This window comes from Microplitis demolitor, chromosome 6 (genome assembly GCF_026212275.2).
Source record: "Microplitis demolitor isolate Queensland-Clemson2020A chromosome 6, iyMicDemo2.1a, whole genome shotgun sequence".
Taxonomy (NCBI): Eukaryota; Metazoa; Arthropoda; class Insecta; order Hymenoptera; family Braconidae; genus Microplitis; species Microplitis demolitor.
Window position 1 is genome coordinate 8500681 of NC_068550.1, and position 20544 is coordinate 8521224.

At 29.1% G+C, this 20544-nt stretch overlaps 3 protein-coding genes across 6 annotated transcripts; 2 read left to right on the top strand and 1 right to left on the bottom strand.

The window, feature by feature from the left end:
* Nucleotides 1-444: 444 nt before the first annotated feature.
* On the bottom strand, nucleotides 445-20465 carry LOC103570654 (neutral and basic amino acid transport protein rBAT). Of its 4 annotated transcripts, none has more exons than XM_053740142.1 (10): nucleotides 20372-20462; nucleotides 16057-16359; nucleotides 4550-4686; nucleotides 4205-4466; nucleotides 3903-4143; nucleotides 3603-3748; nucleotides 2432-2634; nucleotides 1330-2260; nucleotides 990-1270; nucleotides 445-747 (listed from the first exon to the last, which is right to left on the bottom strand). In XM_053740142.1, exons 4-10 carry the CDS (start codon nucleotides 4262-4264, stop codon nucleotides 522-524), a joined length of 2088 nt encoding a protein of 695 aa, XP_053596117.1. In that variant the 5' UTR covers nucleotides 4265-4466; nucleotides 4550-4686; nucleotides 16057-16359; nucleotides 20372-20462; the 3' UTR covers nucleotides 445-521. The 4 variants fall into 4 exon arrangements, with proteins under 4 accessions (XP_053596117.1, XP_053596116.1, XP_053596118.1 ...); XM_053740141.1 differs by having other exon boundaries at nucleotides 4205-4470; XM_053740143.1 differs by lacking the exons at nucleotides 4550-4686; nucleotides 16057-16359 and having other exon boundaries at nucleotides 20451-20465.
* Nucleotides 8227-10847, top strand: LOC103570655 (mitochondrial basic amino acids transporter). Its single transcript, XM_053740033.1, has 4 exons — nucleotides 8227-8823; nucleotides 8944-9071; nucleotides 9850-10732; nucleotides 10843-10847. The coding sequence occupies exons 1-4, from the start codon at nucleotides 8793-8795 to the stop codon at nucleotides 10845-10847; spliced, it is 1047 nt and encodes a 348-aa protein (XP_053596008.1). The 5' UTR covers nucleotides 8227-8792.
* On the top strand, nucleotides 12241-18941 carry LOC103570609 (kelch-like protein 10). The gene is made up of 8 exons (XM_008548402.2): nucleotides 12241-12521; nucleotides 12985-13300; nucleotides 13382-13834; nucleotides 15520-15689; nucleotides 15768-15937; nucleotides 17816-17974; nucleotides 18083-18287; nucleotides 18618-18941. Exons 1-8 carry the CDS (start codon nucleotides 12301-12303, stop codon nucleotides 18907-18909), a joined length of 1986 nt encoding a protein of 661 aa, XP_008546624.1. The 5' UTR covers nucleotides 12241-12300; the 3' UTR covers nucleotides 18910-18941.
* Nucleotides 20466-20544: the final 79 nt, after the last annotated feature.

A 20544-nucleotide genomic window follows, 5' to 3' on the forward strand; every position in this document is an offset into this window, starting at 1 on the left:
TTGTAAGTTTTATCTAATGGCCATATTCCGCCGATTGTTAAAAATCTTTTGTTCCACAGTAGAAGCGAACTTACGTTATTAAATTCTTTTTCTACTAATGCCCGCTCTTTATCTATCATTTTGATAATTATTCATTCAAAATGTTCGTAATATTAAAGTAAAATAATTAGAAATGAAAGTTTCTTTTATGACGACGCCGAACATTGTCTTCACGATCGCTATTAATTCTATAGCCTCCAATTAAATTTTTTCTATACATCGGATTACGTAATTACACTTTAGAAAACTTTGCTCACAAATTTATTGTAAAAATAATTTAGATAATTTTAATATAAAAAAATTAATTTAGTGTAATTTAAATAATTATTTTTTTATTATTAAATAATTTAATTTTTTGTGGGTAATGGGAACTTGAAATAAAATTTAATTTTAGTTAGACGAGAATAGAAAATAAATTATTTAATTTTATTGAAGAAAGAAAAATATAATAATCTATAAAATTATCGAGGTAGTTGTATAACTTATTTCTCTAGTTGTATGACAAAAGCTTCACCAGGTGCAATGGTAAATTCTTTAAAGTGAATAGTTTGATTTATTTTTTTCAAGGGTCCAACTAAAATCCGTCCTTCGTAAAAAAATGAAGAAAAATCTTTTTTGTGCGTTGTGTTACCAAAATTACCTAGATAAATGTATGTATTTTGACGTGTATACCATCGCTCAATAATAATTAATTCATCGCGAGCGTATCTGTAATAAAATATTTTAAAATGATTTTATAATTTTTGAGTTTAAGGAAAAAATAAAATATACTATAGGGATGAGTCAGCAAAGAAATTTCCTCTAGTTTAAGTACCCACATCGATATATTTAGCTGGAAGTGAAATTCGACCATTTGGTACCCATCCCAAAATAGTTGATGACCATCCGAGCCAAATACATCGATGTGGGTACTCATTTAACACAGAATTTAGTGCTCGACTCGTTCTTACTTGACTTCACAATTAACCCCAAACAGCTCGTGTCTTTTCGCAGTATCACTGAAAATCGGTGCAGTAGACTGCCTTAGGCGAATCATTTTTCCCAACGAGTCTTCCATAATAGCATTTTCATTTGAAAATACATTAGAAGCCGGTAGCCATGGAAAAATCATTCCGTTCATTGAAAATCCTTCCGACTTGTTATTCAAAACAACTTGCCAAGGCATTGGTGGTAAACTATGCAGATGTTCTAAATCATTATGATCTTCACATGCACAATCGCCCATTCCGATCTGAAAATTCCAATAAATAATAACAAAAAGTAAATAAAAAATTAAAATCTATAACTTACTTCATCTCCGTAAAACAAACTTGGAGTACCAGGTAACATCATAGATAACACAGTAGCAGCAAAACTGGCATTCTGAACACCCAAATTATTAATCAATCGTCTCTCGATTCCTCCAGTAGACCAATGAATCCACGGTCTGCTATTAATTTTCTCATTATTCAATTTTCCAAATACTTGACTGCTTATAACTTCATCAATTTGCTTCTTCATTTCTTGGGTTCCATTGCCAAAATTAAGTGTCACGTCTATTAAATTCATTGTTCTAATCAAGGTCGTCTTAACTTCATTATCGCTAATAGCTTTCAATACTTTCCAGTGGCACATGAGAATTTTATCGGACTCGATAATATTTCGCCAGTAATTCAAAGCATCAATTATATATGTATTGTTATTGATATGGTGCTCCAAGTCTTTTAAATAAAAACCATCTACTTGTTTGGCTCGCCAGAATTTTAACGCTTTTGTTATTTCGTAAATTATATTAAATTGATTATTATTATTGTTGAGATTGTTGGAAATGTAACGCTCGAATTTTGGTTTTGAATCCGTTGCATTTTCGATGCTTGCGTGTCTTTTGTGAACTTTTTCCTTGGCTGAATGAGTAAAATAGTGAACGGGAAGGTCTATAATTAATTTCATGTTGTTGCGATGAAGATTTTTAAGGAGGTTTTCAAAATCGGACATGCGGCCGAGGTTCTCGTCGATGGAAGTCAGACTCAAGATGTTTGAGTAGTGCTCAGGGTAATGTTCGGAGGGAAATATTGAATTCAAATGCACGGCTTTAACTCCAAGGTTTTTCAAATAATTTACCCGGGTATTTATTCCCTGAAGATCACCGATGCCGTCACCGATTTTCGAAGAATCTTGAAAAGAAGCCGGGAAAATTTCATAGAAAAGTTTTCCTTGCCACCATTCAGTTGATGGATCGCATCTAGATAATTTTATTTTCGTAAAATAACTGTTATATGTTTGAATTTAATCAAAAATATTGTAAAAATAATTTTATTGTTACTTTTAGTAAGCTAGTAAATTATGCCCGAATTTACTGCATTTTTTCATATGGACATTTTAACTAAAAATAATTAATTATTAAATTAATTACCTGCGTGGCATTAAAACAATTCCGCGTATCGCAAAAGTAGTAGTAATAGTTAACAAGCAGATCATTCCCCAAAAACAAACTTGTCTAATTCTAACCCAATTCCACCTCGTGAATTCGTAATCTTTTGGTGTTTTAGGCATGACCAATTGTATTGCATTTCCACCAACCAGTGGCGGTTTTCCACCATTTTCTTGGCTGCAAAACTATATGGAGTAGATATTAAGCTCAGGATATATACTCTACCAATTTATTAAAAAAAATTAAATTAAACTGAAAAAGGCCCTAGCGGATCCGAATTAAGGTAAATTGCCGTAAAACGCCGTAATTTACAATATTCAGACGAATTTACGCAAAATATCGCAGTATTGCTACATTTCACAGTAAAATTGCGGTAATTCGCCGTACAATTTATGGCACTACTGCGATATTTTACGGTAAGGCGCGGCATTTTACCGAAATTTTGCGGTAACGTTGCGGTAATTTTTCTGAATGTCGCAATTTACCGTAATTTGCCGCAAATTCCAGTAAATACGACAAATTTGCAGAAAATTATGGCATTTTACAGTAAAATACAGCAATTTACCGTAATTCGAATCTGCGAGGGAGTCATGCGAAAAATTCGAGTTATTTGTAAATTATTCGTAAATTTGCGAATTTTTTTAAGATTCTGAATTATTAATCAAGTTTGAATTTTCCTTCAGTTTTCGAATTATTCATGAAATTTTCTTAATTAGAAAAATGTCAATTATTGAAAAAATTCAAATTATTCGTATAAGTTTGAAAATTTTTATAAGATTTTAAATTATTCGTAAGATTTCTAATTATTGATAAAATTTGATCATTCAAAAAATTCGAATTATTCGTAAGTTTTCAAGCTTTCGTAACTTTTCAAATTATTCAGAAAATTAAAATTATTTGTAAAAAACTTTTTGTATTTTTTTATACAAAGCAAAATTTAATATTCGAAACCCAATTCGAATACTCGAATAAAAACTGAATAATCCAAAAAATTAACGAGTAATTGTAAACTCCACAGGTAATTTAAAATTTTTTAAATAGTTTAAAAACTAACAAATAATTATGATTGTTCAAATTAATAACAAATTTAAATTTAAATTCGATTTTATCACTATTGCTCGAGCCTAAAACTTAATAACTAAAAAATACCTACAATAGCCTGAGCATCTGGCGCCAAATGTTGGTACGCAGTATTCAATTGAGTCAACAATTGCGTACATACTGGCTCTTTATTAATATTTTGTTCACTACAGTTACTATCGCTAGATGATTCAACCATCGGATCTCTCGAACTTGATTCTGAATATAAAAAAATTAAAAAATTTCAAACCTCTTCCAAAAGAACCTAAGTGCTACTGAGTTACTAAACATAAGTTTACGAAGCTAATCAATAAAATAATAATCATAATAGCAGCAGAAATAATTGATTCAATTGAAGTAAATTAATACAAACCATCATTTATTTTATTATTATTACTATTAACAACACTGTCCATAAAGGCTTTTATACCATTTTCAGAGTTTAAATTACTCAGAGCAGCAGCCACTGAATTTATCTCTTCAGATTGGTTCAATAAATCTTTATTATTATTTATTAATTGATTTATAAATATTGATGAAGATTGTTCACTACTTGGTGTTTCGTCATGTGTTACTGATGAACTTGGTGTCAATAACGGGCAATCCGATTCATCCTATTTATTTATTTATTATTATTTATATTAATTTATTACTTTAAAAAAATTTTTATGGTACCTGTATTATGAGACGGGGCTTCAATATATCAGCTGAAGAATCTAAACTTATTTTATCCATTTTATCAATATATTTCTATGATTGTAATATTGTGAATAATGAAAATTTTAAAATAAGTTGTAACCAGTAAATATGTATTTTTAGATGCAACGGGTGAAAATTTATAATACTGTCAGCTGATGAAACGATTCTGCGCGTGTGAGTCTGTTTATTTATATCGATGTTTGGCTGGTGGGCGGACGGGCGACGAAAAAATCGTGTTCTGACTTATAAATGATGATTTTAATTAGAAAATTATTATTATTTCTTATGAAAGATGGAATAATTGAGAAATTAGTAACTTACAAAAGTTAAAAAAAAGTAGGGGAGACCGGGGCAAGGAGGCCCCCCTAAGCCGGTTATTATTTTTTGTGGCTTTCAACCATCAGATCACTTTACTTTTGTCCTATTTTGAACAAACTTGTAGACATTCTGCCGAAACTCTGAAAAAAAAAAAATTTTTTTTCGGGGCAAGAAGGCCCCCCTCGAAAAAATGATAAATTTTTTTTTTTAATTGTTTTCATCGTTAAGAACGTATTTATTTTTCTTGAATACTATTTTTATTTTATGTGACTCAAAAAAAATTTTTTAAGGTGTAATAAATCGTCCCCCCACGATTAGATTAGTTAATAATTATTATTTAAAAAAAAAAAGAAATTCTATATTTCTTATTTGTCATTATTTTTAACCCAATCTTTATTTCTAACTTTATTTTAAAAATTTATCAACTCAAAAAGAAATTTTTATTTTTGAATTTTTTTAGTGACCAAATTTGCCTCAGACAGAGACTCAGCTGAAAAATATGAAAAAATCATTTTTTTAGATGTTTCGACTGGCCCATTTTGCCCCAGGCGTTATGCGTAGGGCTAAAAATGCGCAAACATATCGGATTTATTGTAATTAGACGAAAAAAAAAAATTTTTTTTTTATCAAAATTTCAGGAGGACTTCCTTGCCCCGGTCTCCCCTATATGGATGGCCAATGAATAATCGATTTTAGTTTGACAAATTTCAATAGACAAAACCGCCTGACACGGGTCAATTGGAAAAATTCGTTGATTCTTGCGGACTGATTGACCTGTGATAAATTTTAATCTATTACAGAAATTAAAAGAGGCAAACTGAATTTCTCGATCGTAAAGCACTCTCTAATGCTTCGCATTAAGAGTCGTGCAAAATGTACAGAATAGATTCACTTTATCATTTTAAGAGTTGCAGCCTTAGAAGGATTAATACAGCTTACAACAGTTCCGCTAGTAGCGTTCGTAAAGAAGTTTTATGTAAATTTGTATCTGAAGTCTTAATCAAGTCTGTATACAGTTGGAAATATTGTGTATTTGTGTTAAAAAATTATATGGTTAAATTTTTTGTGTTGATTTTCAACACAACAATCGGTTAATTCAACACAAGTCGTTTGTATAATAACAATACATTTAACATAAAAAATTTGTTAAACAAAATATTATTTAACAAATTTTTATGTTTAATAATCAAGAAATCTGAATTATAAGAATCACTGGGTTTGCTATAAGTATTGAATTTAAGCAACGAATAATTATAAAAAAAAAGAAACCCGATATCTTAAGCAATTCTGCAGTGACCCAAGTAAAAATTTGAAATGTGGATTTTCTCTCCATATTCTAAATTGGTTATCGTAAAAATAGACCCGGAAAATCAATTTTTCAACTGACTATCAATTTCAGGTGAAACTTAATACTCTGCCTTACTATTTGATCTATCATTTCTTTCAATGTCTCTCAATTCCCTATTTAATTATTTTCGTGAAAAAAGGACATACCTCGAGGGGATCCAAGGGCAGAGTCTCGATGGGGGTTCGGAGAGCGAAGCCCTCCACATGAAAAGAAGAAGTTTCAGTATTTTGCAAAGTATTAGCAGACAGAAAAAAAAAATTTCTTCTAGCAATTTTTGAAACCCCGAAAGAATATTTATTGTTCTTCAATCAACTTGGAAACCTCACTCTCTAAAAGTGAGTTAGTAAAATTTACTGAGATTCGGCGGATAGTCACTATTTCTCCAGCTATATAAGTATACCACTAATTTCACCAATCGTATACTTATAGCTGATGTCCAGTGCATATTCACTAATTCGCAGTGAATTTGTCTAATTCATTTTTAGAGAGCATATTAATAACCTACCATTATCTAACTCTTACTATGTTAAAAAATTTATTATTATTTTAAAATTTTTATTGGTACATATTTAAGATATCACTGTTTTGAAGGATGAATTTGAAGATGTTATCGTGAAAATCCGGGTTGGACTCCTGGCTTGTTTCTAATTTCAGAAATTCTTTTCAAGATGATTAATTAATCAATTAATCTTAAATCAATTTTCTAATTAAAAAAAAAATCACGATTCTATTGAAATATTATTGACCGTCATGTTACAGAGTTCTTAACCTCTGCATGCTCCAAGTACTCCAAGAATCGCAACCACCTAAATTAAATTAAATGAGTAATCAATCGAAAATAAATTTTTTTTAAATATCATTTAAGACAAACGTATAATTCCTAACCTCTGTTGCTAAGTATCAATCATCTGGAGCTACTTTTAGAAACTTGTCAATCTGACTGGACAAAAAAACGTTTGACTTCTTGCTTCGGAATCTTGTCCTTTTTTTTTTTTAAGAAGGCTTGAAGACGAGAATACCCACCAATATCAACATTATGCTTAGCATTTATTGTACTCTTGAGCATTGAGTATGTTGACCATAATGTTGTCGGAGCATATTTGGTAAAATTTATTTCATTCAAAAATAAATAGAACGATAAATAGAGGAACAACCAAGGTTTTTAAATTGTAATTTTTTTAACTTCCCGCTAAGAAAATCGACGATTTTCAAAAATTTCGGGAAGTTATTGTTTTCACCCCGATTTTCGAAAATCGAGTTTTCATCAGATGTCGACGTTTTGAGGTCCTAGGAAGCTATTCTGACTATTTTCAGAATGATGTCCGAGTGTGTGTGTGTGTGTGTGTGTGTGTGTGTGTGTGTGTGTGTATGTAAACTTTTTGTAACTTTTGAACTAATGAATCGATTTGGATGGTTGAGGTGGCAATCGAAAGAGCTTGTTGGCCTTCAACTTTTCTGAAAATTTCAGATTATTTGATCGAATAGACTCGAAAATATTTGCGAATTACGAAAAAAAAAAAATTTTTTTTTTAGTTTTTTATTGATTTCTCAGAAACGACTCATACGATCGACTTCAAAATCTAATCAGCTCTAGTACTCAATAAAACGCGTCGATTGCCACCTCTAACATCAAAATCGGATAATTCGTTCGAGAGTTATCGTGGGAGAAAGAAATGGTGAAAAACGGTTTTTTCTAAATATTTTCGAAACGACTGACGCGATCGATTTCAAATTTTAATCAGCTCTAGAATTCAATAAAACGCGCCGATTGCCATGTCAACTATCAAAACCGATTGATTAGTTCAAAAGATATCGGCGTTGAAAAGTTAAAAAAATAACATTTTATGTTATTTTTTCCGGATAAATCATAATATAACGTACTAAAATGTGCCTGATATCATACCAACTCATCTTTTTTATGGTTTCTTTTGATCATATAATGTCATCGAACTTGGTTTTCAGTTTAAATCATATTATCAACAAAAAAATCGATAAAACGTAGTTTTTAATATTTTTGTCGGATATTTCATATTTTATTGTTTCTTACATGAGTCAAAACTTATTTGAATCTTGATTTTGATCCCTGACATTGATTTCTGCCTCAATATACTTATTTTACTGAACATAATCAGGAACTAAATTTTAAAAACCGCTTCATTGATGATTTTCGATTCTTAAATTTTCAAACTTCAGCATAACAGGTAACTTGTTAGAGCTTGAAAAGATCGTAAAAAAACAATTGCATGTGAGAGCATTTTCGAGCTCGAAGAGCTCGAAAATATATCTACACTAATGTTTTCGAGCTCTTTGAGGTCGAAAACAGCGGGAAGTTTTGGGGCTGGCCCGCAGGGTCAACCGACGCCCAGATTTTTTTTTCTATTTCCGATATTCAATAGTAAAAACTGTAACCTACATAGTAAATTTTAAAATAAGACATTTGAAAATTCATGTTCATAATAAAAGTCTAGTCCACGATTACGATGTTAACATTGTAAATTATAATGGAGTTTTTCTTTCCGTGTATCTTTGTTAAAGCCGCAAGATCCTCTTCTTAAAAGAAAAAAAAAACTATTCCTTTTATTATTAATACACATAAATAATAAATGTTTTGCTTGCACCATTGAACTCTCGACCCTCTTTTGAATAAAAAAGTCTCCCTATCTCCATCACCACTCTGCCTATTATCATTATCACCAGAATTTTATTAAAACCCATTAATAATATGAAATGACGATAATATATTTCAAATCAGTAACATAAGTTTTGTTCAGTAAGTCTCGATGTCTCTCGAAACATCCATATATTATTTTATCATACTTAATTATTACCAAAAGTAATTGAAATTTCTGAATTGTGCTTTGATAAAATAAACGAAAAAAATTTGCTGATATCAATGCGATGACCGATTTCGTCGCCGGCTGTATTGGAGGTATTGAAAAATATTTTAAATTTGTAAAATCATTAATTAAAAGTATTTAAATCGTGTAAAATAATCATTTAATAAATATATAAGACTAGAGTGAGAAAGAGATTAGAAAATTTTGTCCAGGGTGTGCGGGTCTTGTTGTTGGATACCCTCTGGATACAATCAAGGTTCATTTACAAGTTCAAAGTTATAATAATCCAGTTTATCGAGGAACATGGCACTGTTTTCAATCCATCCTTTACAAAGAATCGGTAATTTTATTTATTTTTTATTTTAAATCATTCCGGTATCTACATTTTTTTTCAAGAAATGATTAATAATTTCCACGTTAACTGATAAAAATTTTCTTTTGTTCAACTATTTTTTAAAATCTATAATTTTTTTTTTATTAGTTTGAAGTCTATTGATAATTCTTAATTTTAAGAACTCGGGACTTAACAATTTTTTTTTTTCTGATTTATTTTCTATTAAATTTCGTATAAAGACATATTTTTGTATTTCATTGAAACTAGTCAAAAATTTATAAATATAAAATTTTTTTATTAAAATTTATAAATATATAAGATATTCAAAAAGAAAAATTCTTGATTTAAAGTCAAATTTTTAATTTCTTAACATTTCATAAAAACTTTTTAAAAAAATTACGTAATACCCCTATCAAAAGAAATTAGTTTTAAACGTTTTGTAATGTTAAATACCCATAAGAAGGACAATTTGAAAGTATCCAAAGTATTCAAAAGTATTAAGAAGTATTTAAAATTTTTTTTTTCTAATCACTTTAAATCGCTTCTTTTAATAAGGGTAATAACGTAATAAAAAATTTTAATTTGTCACTTAAATTTCTTAATATTTTACTATACATCCGTCACTTTACAAACAAGAAATTTTATTTTAAAAAATTTCTTTAAATTAATTTTCCGTAATGACCCATTCTGCCTCCTTTGTTAATTCTCTGCAAAAACTTGAAAAAAAAAATCTGTTTCTTAAAATTTTAAATAAAAATATTTGAGAATCTAAATTTTAATTTAGATCACCGGATTCTACCGAGGACTGTCTTCACCATTAGCCGGAGTAGCAGCAATAAATGCCATTTTATTTGGTGTCTACGCTCAATGCCAAAAATTCATAATAAAAGACCCCGAAAACCTCAGCTCGCATTTTTTAGCGGGTGCCATAGCAGGCCTGGCTCAATCGCCCGTTACATCCCCCCTCGAGTTAGCGAAAATGCGCCTGCAGCTTCAAGATAGCTCTAATCCAACTTATTCAGGCCCGGTATCATGTCTCAAAGACATTTATCGTAATCATGGTATCCATGGTATCTTTCGCGGTTTCTGGATAACTACTCTCCGAGATGTCCCCAGCCTGGGTTTCTATTTCGCTACATACGAGGCCCTTACCCGGGATATTTACATAAATTTTAGCTTGACCTCAAACGATATCAACGAAATGAACAAAGAAGCCACAACCCTCCACATGCTTATCGCTGGTGGACTTGCTGGCACCGCATCCTGGATCTTCACTTATCCAATAGACGTTATCAAGTCACGCATTCAAGCTGATCAAAATGGCCGGTACAAAAACATTGTCGACTGTTTTAAAAAATCGCTCAAGGACGACGGGCTACGTTGTCTATTTCGCGGGCTAAATTCAACTATTTTACGTGCTTTTCCCTCTAATGCCGTAACTTTTACTGTCGTTCATTGGACTCTCAGGTTATTTAATTATGACGATAAAAAAAAACATTTTGAGGTTAGAGACAATTTTTCAACTAATGATCATAATAATAATAATAATAATAATCAATATCCATGTAATACGCTATTTAAATTTAATGTATTTTCTAATAGTATTTTAGATAATAATTTCAATTTATGCAAACGTGTTACTATTTGTCATGATAATTATTATTTACGTAAAAAAAAAGATAATAATAATAATTTTAAACAAGAAAATAATGATTTTAAAGAAAAAAAATATTTACATTGTTTATAATTTATTTGTAAATTAATTATTTTTTGCTAGATTAGGGTGGCAATATTTTTTCGACTGTTTTTATTTTTTAAATCTCACTTCAAATAATAGTTTGAAATATTTTAAAATTCCCGCCCGAATTTCAAGTCATTAAAAAATTTTTTCGAGATGGCTCAAGATTTCATTAAATTTCGAAAATCAACGAAAACCAATTTTTGTTTTTTTTTTAATCTTTGGATCTTCACTCCTACGTAGCACTGAAACATCTTTAAGATGTTATAAAGATGTCTTTTAAAAAGACAAGACAAATTTTTTTATGTAAAAAGATATACAAATGTTGATCCTAGGAGTCATAAGAAACTTGTGTTTTTTTTCCGTCCTAAAAGAGTCATTTCAATTACAAAATCGTTTACACGACTTTTCTGACAATTATTTGTAATTTACATTTCGTCGTCACTTGTATTAAATCTTATCAGCAGATATCTTTTCAGGGATATTAATTTCTGATTGCTTTGTCAACATTTTGGTGCTTTATCGAAAAGTCAAAAAACAGTCTCAAAACTATCTTATAGATGTCCCAAATTCAAGTGTGCTACTTGGACTAGTTTAATCTTTTCTATGTAGGCCGTAGAGAAACATTCCCAAATTTCAAATCAAAATATTAATACCCAAAAGTCGGTGAATATTTTTGAAAATAAATTTATTGAATTATCTAATACTATTTTCCTTTATAATTTTCTATACAAATATATATGTATTATCATATATTATAGTCAGGTAATTAAAATATTATTAAACTAAAAATTTATAAAATTCAGAGAATTTTATTTTTAAAAATTAGTGGCCGCCTTGTCTAATTGTGTGTTCATTATTTTTCAATTTAAATTATGCTCAAGATTAAGTCTTAATATTAATATTTAAAGTTTGCTCAAAACTATTAAAAAATTCGATAAATTTATTTTCAAAAATATTGACCAACCTTTAAATATTAAAATTGTGACTGAAATTGGGGTATGTTTCTAAACGGCCTACACAACGTCAAAGATTAAATTCGTAAGAAATCGAAAATTTAAAAGAAAAAGAAATGAGTGTCCGTTGATTTTCGAAAGTTTAAAAATTCTTAAGCGGCCGCTAGAAAATTATTGATTGAGTTCAAACTCGAAGAGGAGTCTTCAAATACTTCAAACTAACAGTTTTTTATGTGAGTTCCAAAACAAAAAAAAAAGTCGAAAAAATACTGCCACCCTAATATATATATTTATAAACAAGTGAATAATTGTGCAACGACTTAATGACTGTCAAAAAATGTTTTGTAAATTATTAGTGTAATTATAAAATTTTATAAATAATTATTATTTTTTTAAATAAAAAATAAATATATAAAAATAATTAATAAAAGAATAAGTTTTAAATTCATTTAAATATGCTGACGAGTGTGAAAAAAAAAAATTTTATAACTAGAAAAATTATGAGCGATTTTTAGATTTGAAGGTTGAGAAAAAATAAAAGATGGATAAGAATAAATTAAATTTAAATTCTAATGATAAAAGTGAACTGTCATCGGGTTTATTGGCGACATATGGCGGTCGATGTATGAGCACACAAGCAATGCAATCGTTGTACGATTTGAGGCTAAATAATTTATTTTGTGACGCTATAATTCGGCTTGAAGATGGAGGAGTTTTTCCAATACATCGAGCTATTTTATCTGCATGCAGTACTTATTTTAGGTATTAATATTTTTTTTAATTATTTTGCAATTAAAGCAACTGATAAAACTAATTAAAGGAGAATGTTTTGTAAATACTGTTATTTTTATTCAAATTACTTTAGTGTAATAAAAAAATTTCATTATGACGGTTCAACGTCTGGGTTATACTCTTGCTGATAAAAATTAAAAAAAAAAAATTGTCATTTTTTTTTCAAATTTAAAAATTTTCGGCTAGTTATTTTGGTTACAAAATTATAAAAAAAAAAATAATTAAATCCCAACTATAATTTTCATTAAAATAAATGGCCCATTATGGACCATGGTCCTGTTACTGAACTTTTTGAACTCAATTTTTTTAGTTTAAAAATCATAATCTGAACCTGCTACTGAATTTTCAAGTTTTACATGAAATAGTCTATTAATTTAATTTTCTAAATTAATGATAATTTAATTGAATTATAAAAAAATATAATTAATTAAAGGACATTATTCACAACAAGTTTATATTCTCAAGAAAAAACCGATGTCTTAGTACCCGGAGTACAGAGCGAAATGATGAATTTATTACTCGAGTACGCGTATCTCCGTTCTTTGGACGTTAATCACGAGAACGTTTGTCAATTACTTGTAACAGCAAATTATTTATGTATATTTGGTATCCTCGATTTATGCCATAATTATTTACGTGACAATTTAACACCTGAAAATTGCATCGGCGTGCTCAGATTTGCGCGGGAACATTTTTGCCAACCGCTAGAAGTCGATGCTCATACTTTTGTAATGAGACATTTTGTTGAGGTAATAGAATAAAACCAACGAATAAATTTACTTATTTATTGAATAATTACTTAATTTATTCATTTATTGATTCATTAATAGGTTGCGGTTAAAAGTGAAGAAATAATTCATTTGTCAATAGACGAAATTCGTCCGCTGATAGCAACAGACGAACTTAATGTTAAAAGCGAAGAAGTTGTTTGGGAATTCGTTCTACGTTGGATTAATCATAATCCCGATGAACGGAAGAAATATATAAAAGATTTGATGAAGACAATAAGACTGGGACTACTTGACACTCAGTATTTTCTGGAGAAAGTTAAAGACCATCCTTATGTTACGGGTTTTGAAGAATGCAGGCCGATCATTATTGAAACTTTGACGTTTTTGTATGACTTGGAAATGATTACGCAGAAAGATGGGGAACTGGATACTCCGGAAATAGCGAGGCCGCGAGTCCCACATGAAATTTTATTCGCTTTTGGCGGCTGGAGAGGCAACAGTGCGACTAGTTTGATGGAAACTTATGATACCCGTGCTGATAGATGGATTCCGGTATTTTTAGCTATATTTAGATTATAAACGCTCTCTAAAAATCAATTAGTGTGTTTTCACTGTAATATAAGAATATCACAAAGAATTAGTCGATTACTTACTAATTTAATTAGTTAAATTCTATAATTAATTGAATCACTGTTTGTTTCCGTGAAATGTCCATAGAACAATCTTATGGAGATTTTGCGAAAATCTGGTCACCAGTGTAATTAGTTATCTATGTCTTTATATGACTGAATCTTGCTGCAGATACTTATGAAAAGCTTTAAATTTTAAATCTTGTTCAAGAATTATGTAACTGAAGATCAGAATTACCCCTTAAAGTCACCTTTGAGAAGTCAAATTGTATTATATTTTTCATTTTCATTCCGTGAAAAACGTTCCGATCTTCAGGTACATCAAGAATTACAAAAAAAAAAAAGCTTTGTATTATGTTGTATTTAAAGAATTATGGTAACTAACACATGGCTCATTGATAAAATTTCTTACGTATTTTTTGAGCAAAACTTGTACCAGAAATTTATCAAAGATACTAGCGCATGGCTTGCGCCAGATTTGCTCAAGAATCACTATCACTATCTCTGCCACTTTACTCCTTCCTTTGGCCTACGATATACATTGAACGCTTGTTGAGCAAATAAGTTTTTGGCAACTTCTTACTTGTCCAACTTGATGATGAGTTGCCATCAACTGTTTTGTGCATAGCAACTTATTGCAGGAATGTTGTTAAGTTTCGGCTGCTGAGCAGTCACTTTATCCACTGTACTGCTAAACCATAGTACAATGCCCCTAGCAGCTAGTGTTTTTTTCTACGTATGTGTCTTTCGCAAGATCGTGTATCAAGAAACTTATGTCAAATATCAATATTTTGAACACGGTGCAATGAACAAGTGTCTGACGCATTTCTTGCACCAATAACTTACAGTAGGTATTTACACATGGGTTGCTCAAGATCTGCTCAAGGCTCAAGGTCAATTTTCAGCCTTGAACAGATCTTGAGCAAACCATACGAACTATTTTAAACTGTAGTCTTCCCCCAGAATTGAGTTATAATCTGGCACGAATTTGTTTTGTAAGGCTTGCACTAGGCTTGCAACTTAAATCTAGTCACAAGTATCTGCAGCAAGACACATACGTAGAAAAAGACACTACCACTTATTGATCTTGAGAGCAGACTTGCTCAAGAATTGAAAAAAAATTTTTATATGGGAAATTAATAACCACGAAATATTTGAATGTTCAATGAGTTATTGAGGAATAATTAGATTGCAAGTTAAAAATAGTTGATAAACAAATTGCACATGATATTAATATTGAATAACATGAATTCTGAGGATTCACAGTTAGTTTATTTTTATTGAGATGATAAAAATAATTTTAACTGATTCAATAGAGAAAAATTAAGTCACTAAGTAAATCCGTTAGATTTTTAATGATCGATTGCTAAAAAAAATAATTTAATGGTGATAAATTGAGCTACTGACAAATCAATTCATTTTTACTGACTGTTTTGAGTGAAACTGTTTAATAAGATAAAATTAAAAGCAGTGTACCAGTGACAAATTGAGGTACTATCTGAATTAATTAAGATTTCACTAATTCATATTTAGAGAGCAAATTACACAGACTTGAAATCCTATTGGCTATCAGTTATTAGTTATTGATGATTGATGATTGGATTCTAGGTATTGGAAGTTGACCCAACTGGTGGACGAGCTTATCATGGAGCTGCGGTAATTGGGTTTAATATGTACATAGTCGGAGGGTTCAATGGAGTCGACTATTTAAATAGCTGCAGGTGTTTCAATGCAGTGACTAAAGTTTGGCGGGAAATTGCTCCAATGAATTTAAGGAGGTATTTTTTTTAACTTTTAATTTATGATTAATTTTTATTAGTTTTTCTGGCGTTAAAATTTTTTTGATATTGTTCTAGATGTTATGTCAGTATCGCGGTATTAAATGATATAATTTATGTGATGGGTGGAAGTGATGGAGTAGAAAGATTCAAAACCGCTGAACGTTACAATTATCGAGACAACCAGTGGTCATTAATTGGGACTATGAATGTACAACGTTCGGATGCTAGTGCTACTACTCTAAATAGTAATTGTTTATTCATCTAATTATTCATTAATTGTCACAAGTAAAAAAGACCCACTTTTAGACAATAATTTATTAGAAAAATTTTTTTTAATGCTACTATTTTTAATGACCGTACTTACCATGTCTGCAACGGAATCAACATTTCACCAGCTAAACGTTTTTTTTAAACCCGAAACTCGCTATAAAATAATTACTCACACAATAAATCACTTATTAACTCGGCAATTAAAAACTAATTAAATCAACATTTTTTAATTAAATACTTGTAATTAAATATCAACATTACAACCAAGGTCTTAAATTATAATGACCGTTACCTCGAATTGCTGACTTGCCGCGCGACGCCATTGTTAGAATTAGCGCGCATGCGCTAATTTCGGGAGTGCGCATTAATAATTAGCCCGGGAAATTTTTGAAATACTCTGTAACAAAAATAATAATAATTACGAGCAATTCGCAGTTACTAAATGACTGCCCGAGTATTACCAGCAAATTTATTAAATATGATTTAAATTTAATTATTTATTAAAGCTTTACCAATTTACTCTCAGATATTAGATTTATTTTTTTTATTATTTTAGTTTAATAAGACAAATTTTTTCATAAATTTGCTGACTTGGAGATTTCGATAATTTTAAATAGATATGGAATTCTTGAAAAAAATTTACACACGCGCTAATTTTTCTTTATTAGTCGTTAAATTTGTTTTCTTTTTTCTAAAATATCTCAACCATGATAAAAGATAATAAAAAAAAACTGATTAAATTTTGAGAGTTTACCAAAAAAGTGTTGTCATTAATTAATACAAAAAAATTAAATATCTAATCTCAAAATACACATGACAATAAAGTTAGCAGACATTTAACAATATTTTGATTTTTTTTAACAAAAAAATAAATATTAAAAAAAATATTTTTACAAACTTGCAAATATAGTTTATTAAGTTTGCTACTTGTGCATTTTCTTATAAATGTTTTTTTTTAATATTATTTATGTGATAAAAAAATTTATTTAAATTTCAAATGTCTGCTAACTTTACTGTCTTAAATACACTTATCCAACAAATTAAAGAAACAAAAAATTCTAGAAATGTTTTAGTGATTTTTGGAAGGTTGTATTTTCATGAAAAATGGTCGTATCGAAAAATTATACAAAACAATTTGAAGCTTGAAATCTGCAGTATCAAAATCTTGTAGCAAAAAAATTTTTTGAGTCATGGTTATATTGTATAATTATAAGAAATAGTTCAAGACAAAAATTTTTTTAATTTTTTAGTCTTGTTTTTTTGAGTCTACGGTAATTTTGAAGGCAGCTTTAGAAACTTTAATAAATTCCCCATAAGTCTCATTTTCGATTTTAAAAAGGATAACTTTTTTTTTCATCCTTAATAGAGGTATGCTTTGGTTTTCTTTAAAGAAAATTTCGGGCCCGTAGACCTAAGAAACAAAGCCAAAAAATTTAGAAAATTTTTATCTCAAGCTATTTCTTATGATCACAGCTAACCGTGGCTAAGAAAAATGTTTTTGCTAGAAGATCTTTAAAATAGAGATTTTAAGCTTCAAATTGTTTTTCTTCATTTCTCGATACGAATATTTTTCACAAAATTACAGCCTATCGACATCTTTTAGTTTAAAATTTATGTATATTAATAATGATCTTTAAAACCTAACACATTGAACGAACAATTGTATACAAAGATCTGAGACTATGAAAAAGCCCAAAATAAAATTAAGACCTTTATAATAATACCAAATTTAATAATAACTAATTATATTAGAAAGATATGGCTGGAACAATTTTTTTTTTATTCTTTTGATAATATAGAAGAGATAATAATAAAAATATATAATATTAATTGTAATTAAAATCAATTTACAGATAAAATTTGGATAACTGGTGGATTTGATGGTCACGAATGTACTAATTCTGCTGAATATTATGATCCTGATACAAATCAATGGACAATGATTGCACCAATGAAGTCATGGAGAAGTGGATTATCTTGCATTGCTTATCATGGTTGCATTTATGTTATAGGTAATTATGAAACTAGTAAATAAATAAATAATTTAATTAATTAATTGAATGAATTACTGAGTAATTGATAAATTTATTGAGCAATCGATTTTAAATTAATGATGAAAGGTGGATTTAATGGGATATCAAGAATGTGTAGCTGCGAGAAATATACTCCAGCAACTGATACATGGACTCATATACCAGATATGTATAATCCAAGAAGTAATTTTGCTATTGAAGTTATTGATGACATGATTTTTGCAATCGGTGGTTATAATGGAGTTACTACTACTTTTCATGTTGAATGTTATGATGAAGCTACTAATGAATGGTAAATTTATTTATTTTATTTTTTTATTAATAATTGAAAAAATTTTTATTTTTATTTAAATAAAAGTTTTCTTTGTAATGAAATTACAAAATTATATTTAAAAAAATTTTTTCATACTTCGAGAAAATATTTAGAATAAAAATTTGTTTTTCTAGTGAAAATTTTACCAAATTTCATTCAATAAATATTAAAAACGTTGATTTTAAGAAAATATCTGAAAATGAAAATTTTTTTAAATGAAAATTTTAACAAATTTCATTTAATAAAAATTTAAAAAATTATAATTTTCCTTTTTAATTAAAACTTACTAATTAAAAAAAATTTTTTCAGGTATGAAGCAACAGACATGAATATGTACCGATCAGGAGTATCAGCAGTTGTAATAATGGGATTGCCTAATGTACATGACTACATTCATAAACACCGTGAAAGTCTTATGGAAGAGAAGCGACAAAAATTACTTGCACTCGAGGTACAACGTAGCCATCAACAAAATCATCAATCCCGAGTTTCCAATAATCACAATAACAATAACAACAACAACAATAATAATAATTTTTTAAACTCTATCATAAGTGCGCCCGTAGCTCTGCGACGACCGTTTCAAAATCACAATCTTTAAGAATTTTATATTTTTATTTATTTTTTTGAGATGTTTTTACTTTTTATTCTAATGTACAATTGTATTTTTTTTTATTTTTGATTATTAAAAATATTTACAAGTAAATTAATTGTTAAATTTTTTTCCGAATGAAATAAATCGAGTCTGAAGTTTTTGAAAAATAATATTAATTAAAGAAAAAAAAAAAACTGTTTCACTTCCTCGTCTGTTAAAAAATTATTTGATGAGGTTCGTGCAAATCTTATGTAAAAAAGATTTTTCATCTTTAAGATTTGAAACTTAGCGTTTAGATAACTAAGTACTTTATCTATGTATTCTCAAAATTTGAATATGATCCACCGTCTAGTTTTTTAGAAAAAAAGATTTAAAAATGACGTTTTCAAAGGTCTTATACACAAACTCTTATGGCGGACAAGCTTTCGTCATGACTTATTCGATTTTTTTCATTATTAACCTCCCACGTTTAAGAAATAAAAAACCACATGTCATAAATTTGAATATTTTTAGAATATGATAAGATTTTAACAATATAGTGTTACCGTTGTAATTATTTAAATAATTAAAGTTAAACTTAATTTTTTAATCTCGTTCATCGTCAGAAATACATTTGATTAAGAGTTTGGTAACGTCGCGGAAGTAGCTGAGAGAAAAAACAACGATAGAAATACACAAAAAAGAGAGACAAGATTAGAAATAAAGTTTTCTCGCTTTAATTTGAATATCGATGTTTAAGAAAAATTAGAACGCGCTGTTGCCACATCTTTTTATTAAATCATATGAGTCAAAAATAACCAAGTCATTTCATTAATTTCTTTCATTAAATAAGTAATAATTATCAATTGCACGACTCATCCCAGACAGCGTTTAAGTTGGAATGACTGCTTTATGACATCTTTTTGAAGACGTCTTCAAGAAGTCTTATAATGACTTCTTAAAAGTGTCATTTTTAAGAACTCTTAATTAAGAGTTCTTGAAGACTCCATAAATAAGACGTCAGTTTTGTGACGTCTAAATGTATTCATTTTTAAACTTCTTCATGAAGTCAAAATTAGGAACTCCTTAAAGACGTCATGGTAAATTCATACTGAAGTCTTATTTACGAAGTCAGAAAAAAGAATTCTTCGAGAACTCTTTTTAAAGACGTCTTACTGAGCTCGCTAGGTGGTTTATTCGACATCTTAAAGACTCTAAGAGAACTTCTTAAAGACTTCGTTAAGATGTTGATGAGACGTCCAAATCATAAATAAGAACACATTCAGAACTCATCAAGACGTCATTTTGCTATCTGGGATGATACGAAGCATTAGAGTGCTTTACGATCGAAAAATTTTTTTCGCCTCACTCCAGCAAGTATTTTCAATTATTTATCAATTCGTTATGTTATCATAAATTAAAATAATGAATTTTTATAACTATTAGGAGAGTTTAGCAAACAAAAAATTCAAACACTACTTTGACTTACTAGTTTCGCTCGAACCTCCTTAAAATAAAAACAATATTTTGCGCTTGAATTTATTTCCTAGAACTGTCACATGATTCACCTTAAAATCCAGCTCTGTCGGTACTCTGATCAACTATCAACCAATCCCCTCCATGACGTCATCGCCACATGACATTCCTACCCCCCACAACTCC

Coding starts and splice junctions, on each gene's coding strand:
- LOC103570654 (XM_053740143.1), bottom strand. CDS start 4,264: ATGGATAAAATAAGTTTAGATTCTTCAGCTGATATATTGAAGCCCCGT. Junction 3,749..3,902: donor TAATAATAAAATAAATGATG/GTTTGTATTAAT, acceptor TTTTATATTCAG/AATCAAGTTCGAGAGATCCG. Junction 2,635..3,602: donor CGCCAGATGCTCAGGCTATT/GTAGGTATTTTT, acceptor TACTCCATATAG/TTTTGCAGCCAAGAAAATGG.
- LOC103570655 (XM_053740033.1), top strand. CDS start 8,793: ATGACCGATTTCGTCGCCGGCTGTATTGGAG. Junction 8,824..8,943: donor CGTCGCCGGCTGTATTGGAG/GTATTGAAAAAT, acceptor AATTTTGTCCAG/GGTGTGCGGGTCTTGTTGTT. Junction 9,072..9,849: donor CCATCCTTTACAAAGAATCG/GTAATTTTATTT, acceptor ATTTTAATTTAG/ATCACCGGATTCTACCGAGG.
- LOC103570609 (XM_008548402.2), top strand. CDS start 12,301: ATGGATAAGAATAAATTAAATTTAAATTCTAATGATAAAAGTGAACTG. Junction 15,690..15,767: donor GCTCCAATGAATTTAAGGAG/GTATTTTTTTTA, acceptor ATATTGTTCTAG/ATGTTATGTCAGTATCGCGG. Junction 17,975..18,082: donor TGGTTGCATTTATGTTATAG/GTAATTATGAAA, acceptor TAATGATGAAAG/GTGGATTTAATGGGATATCA.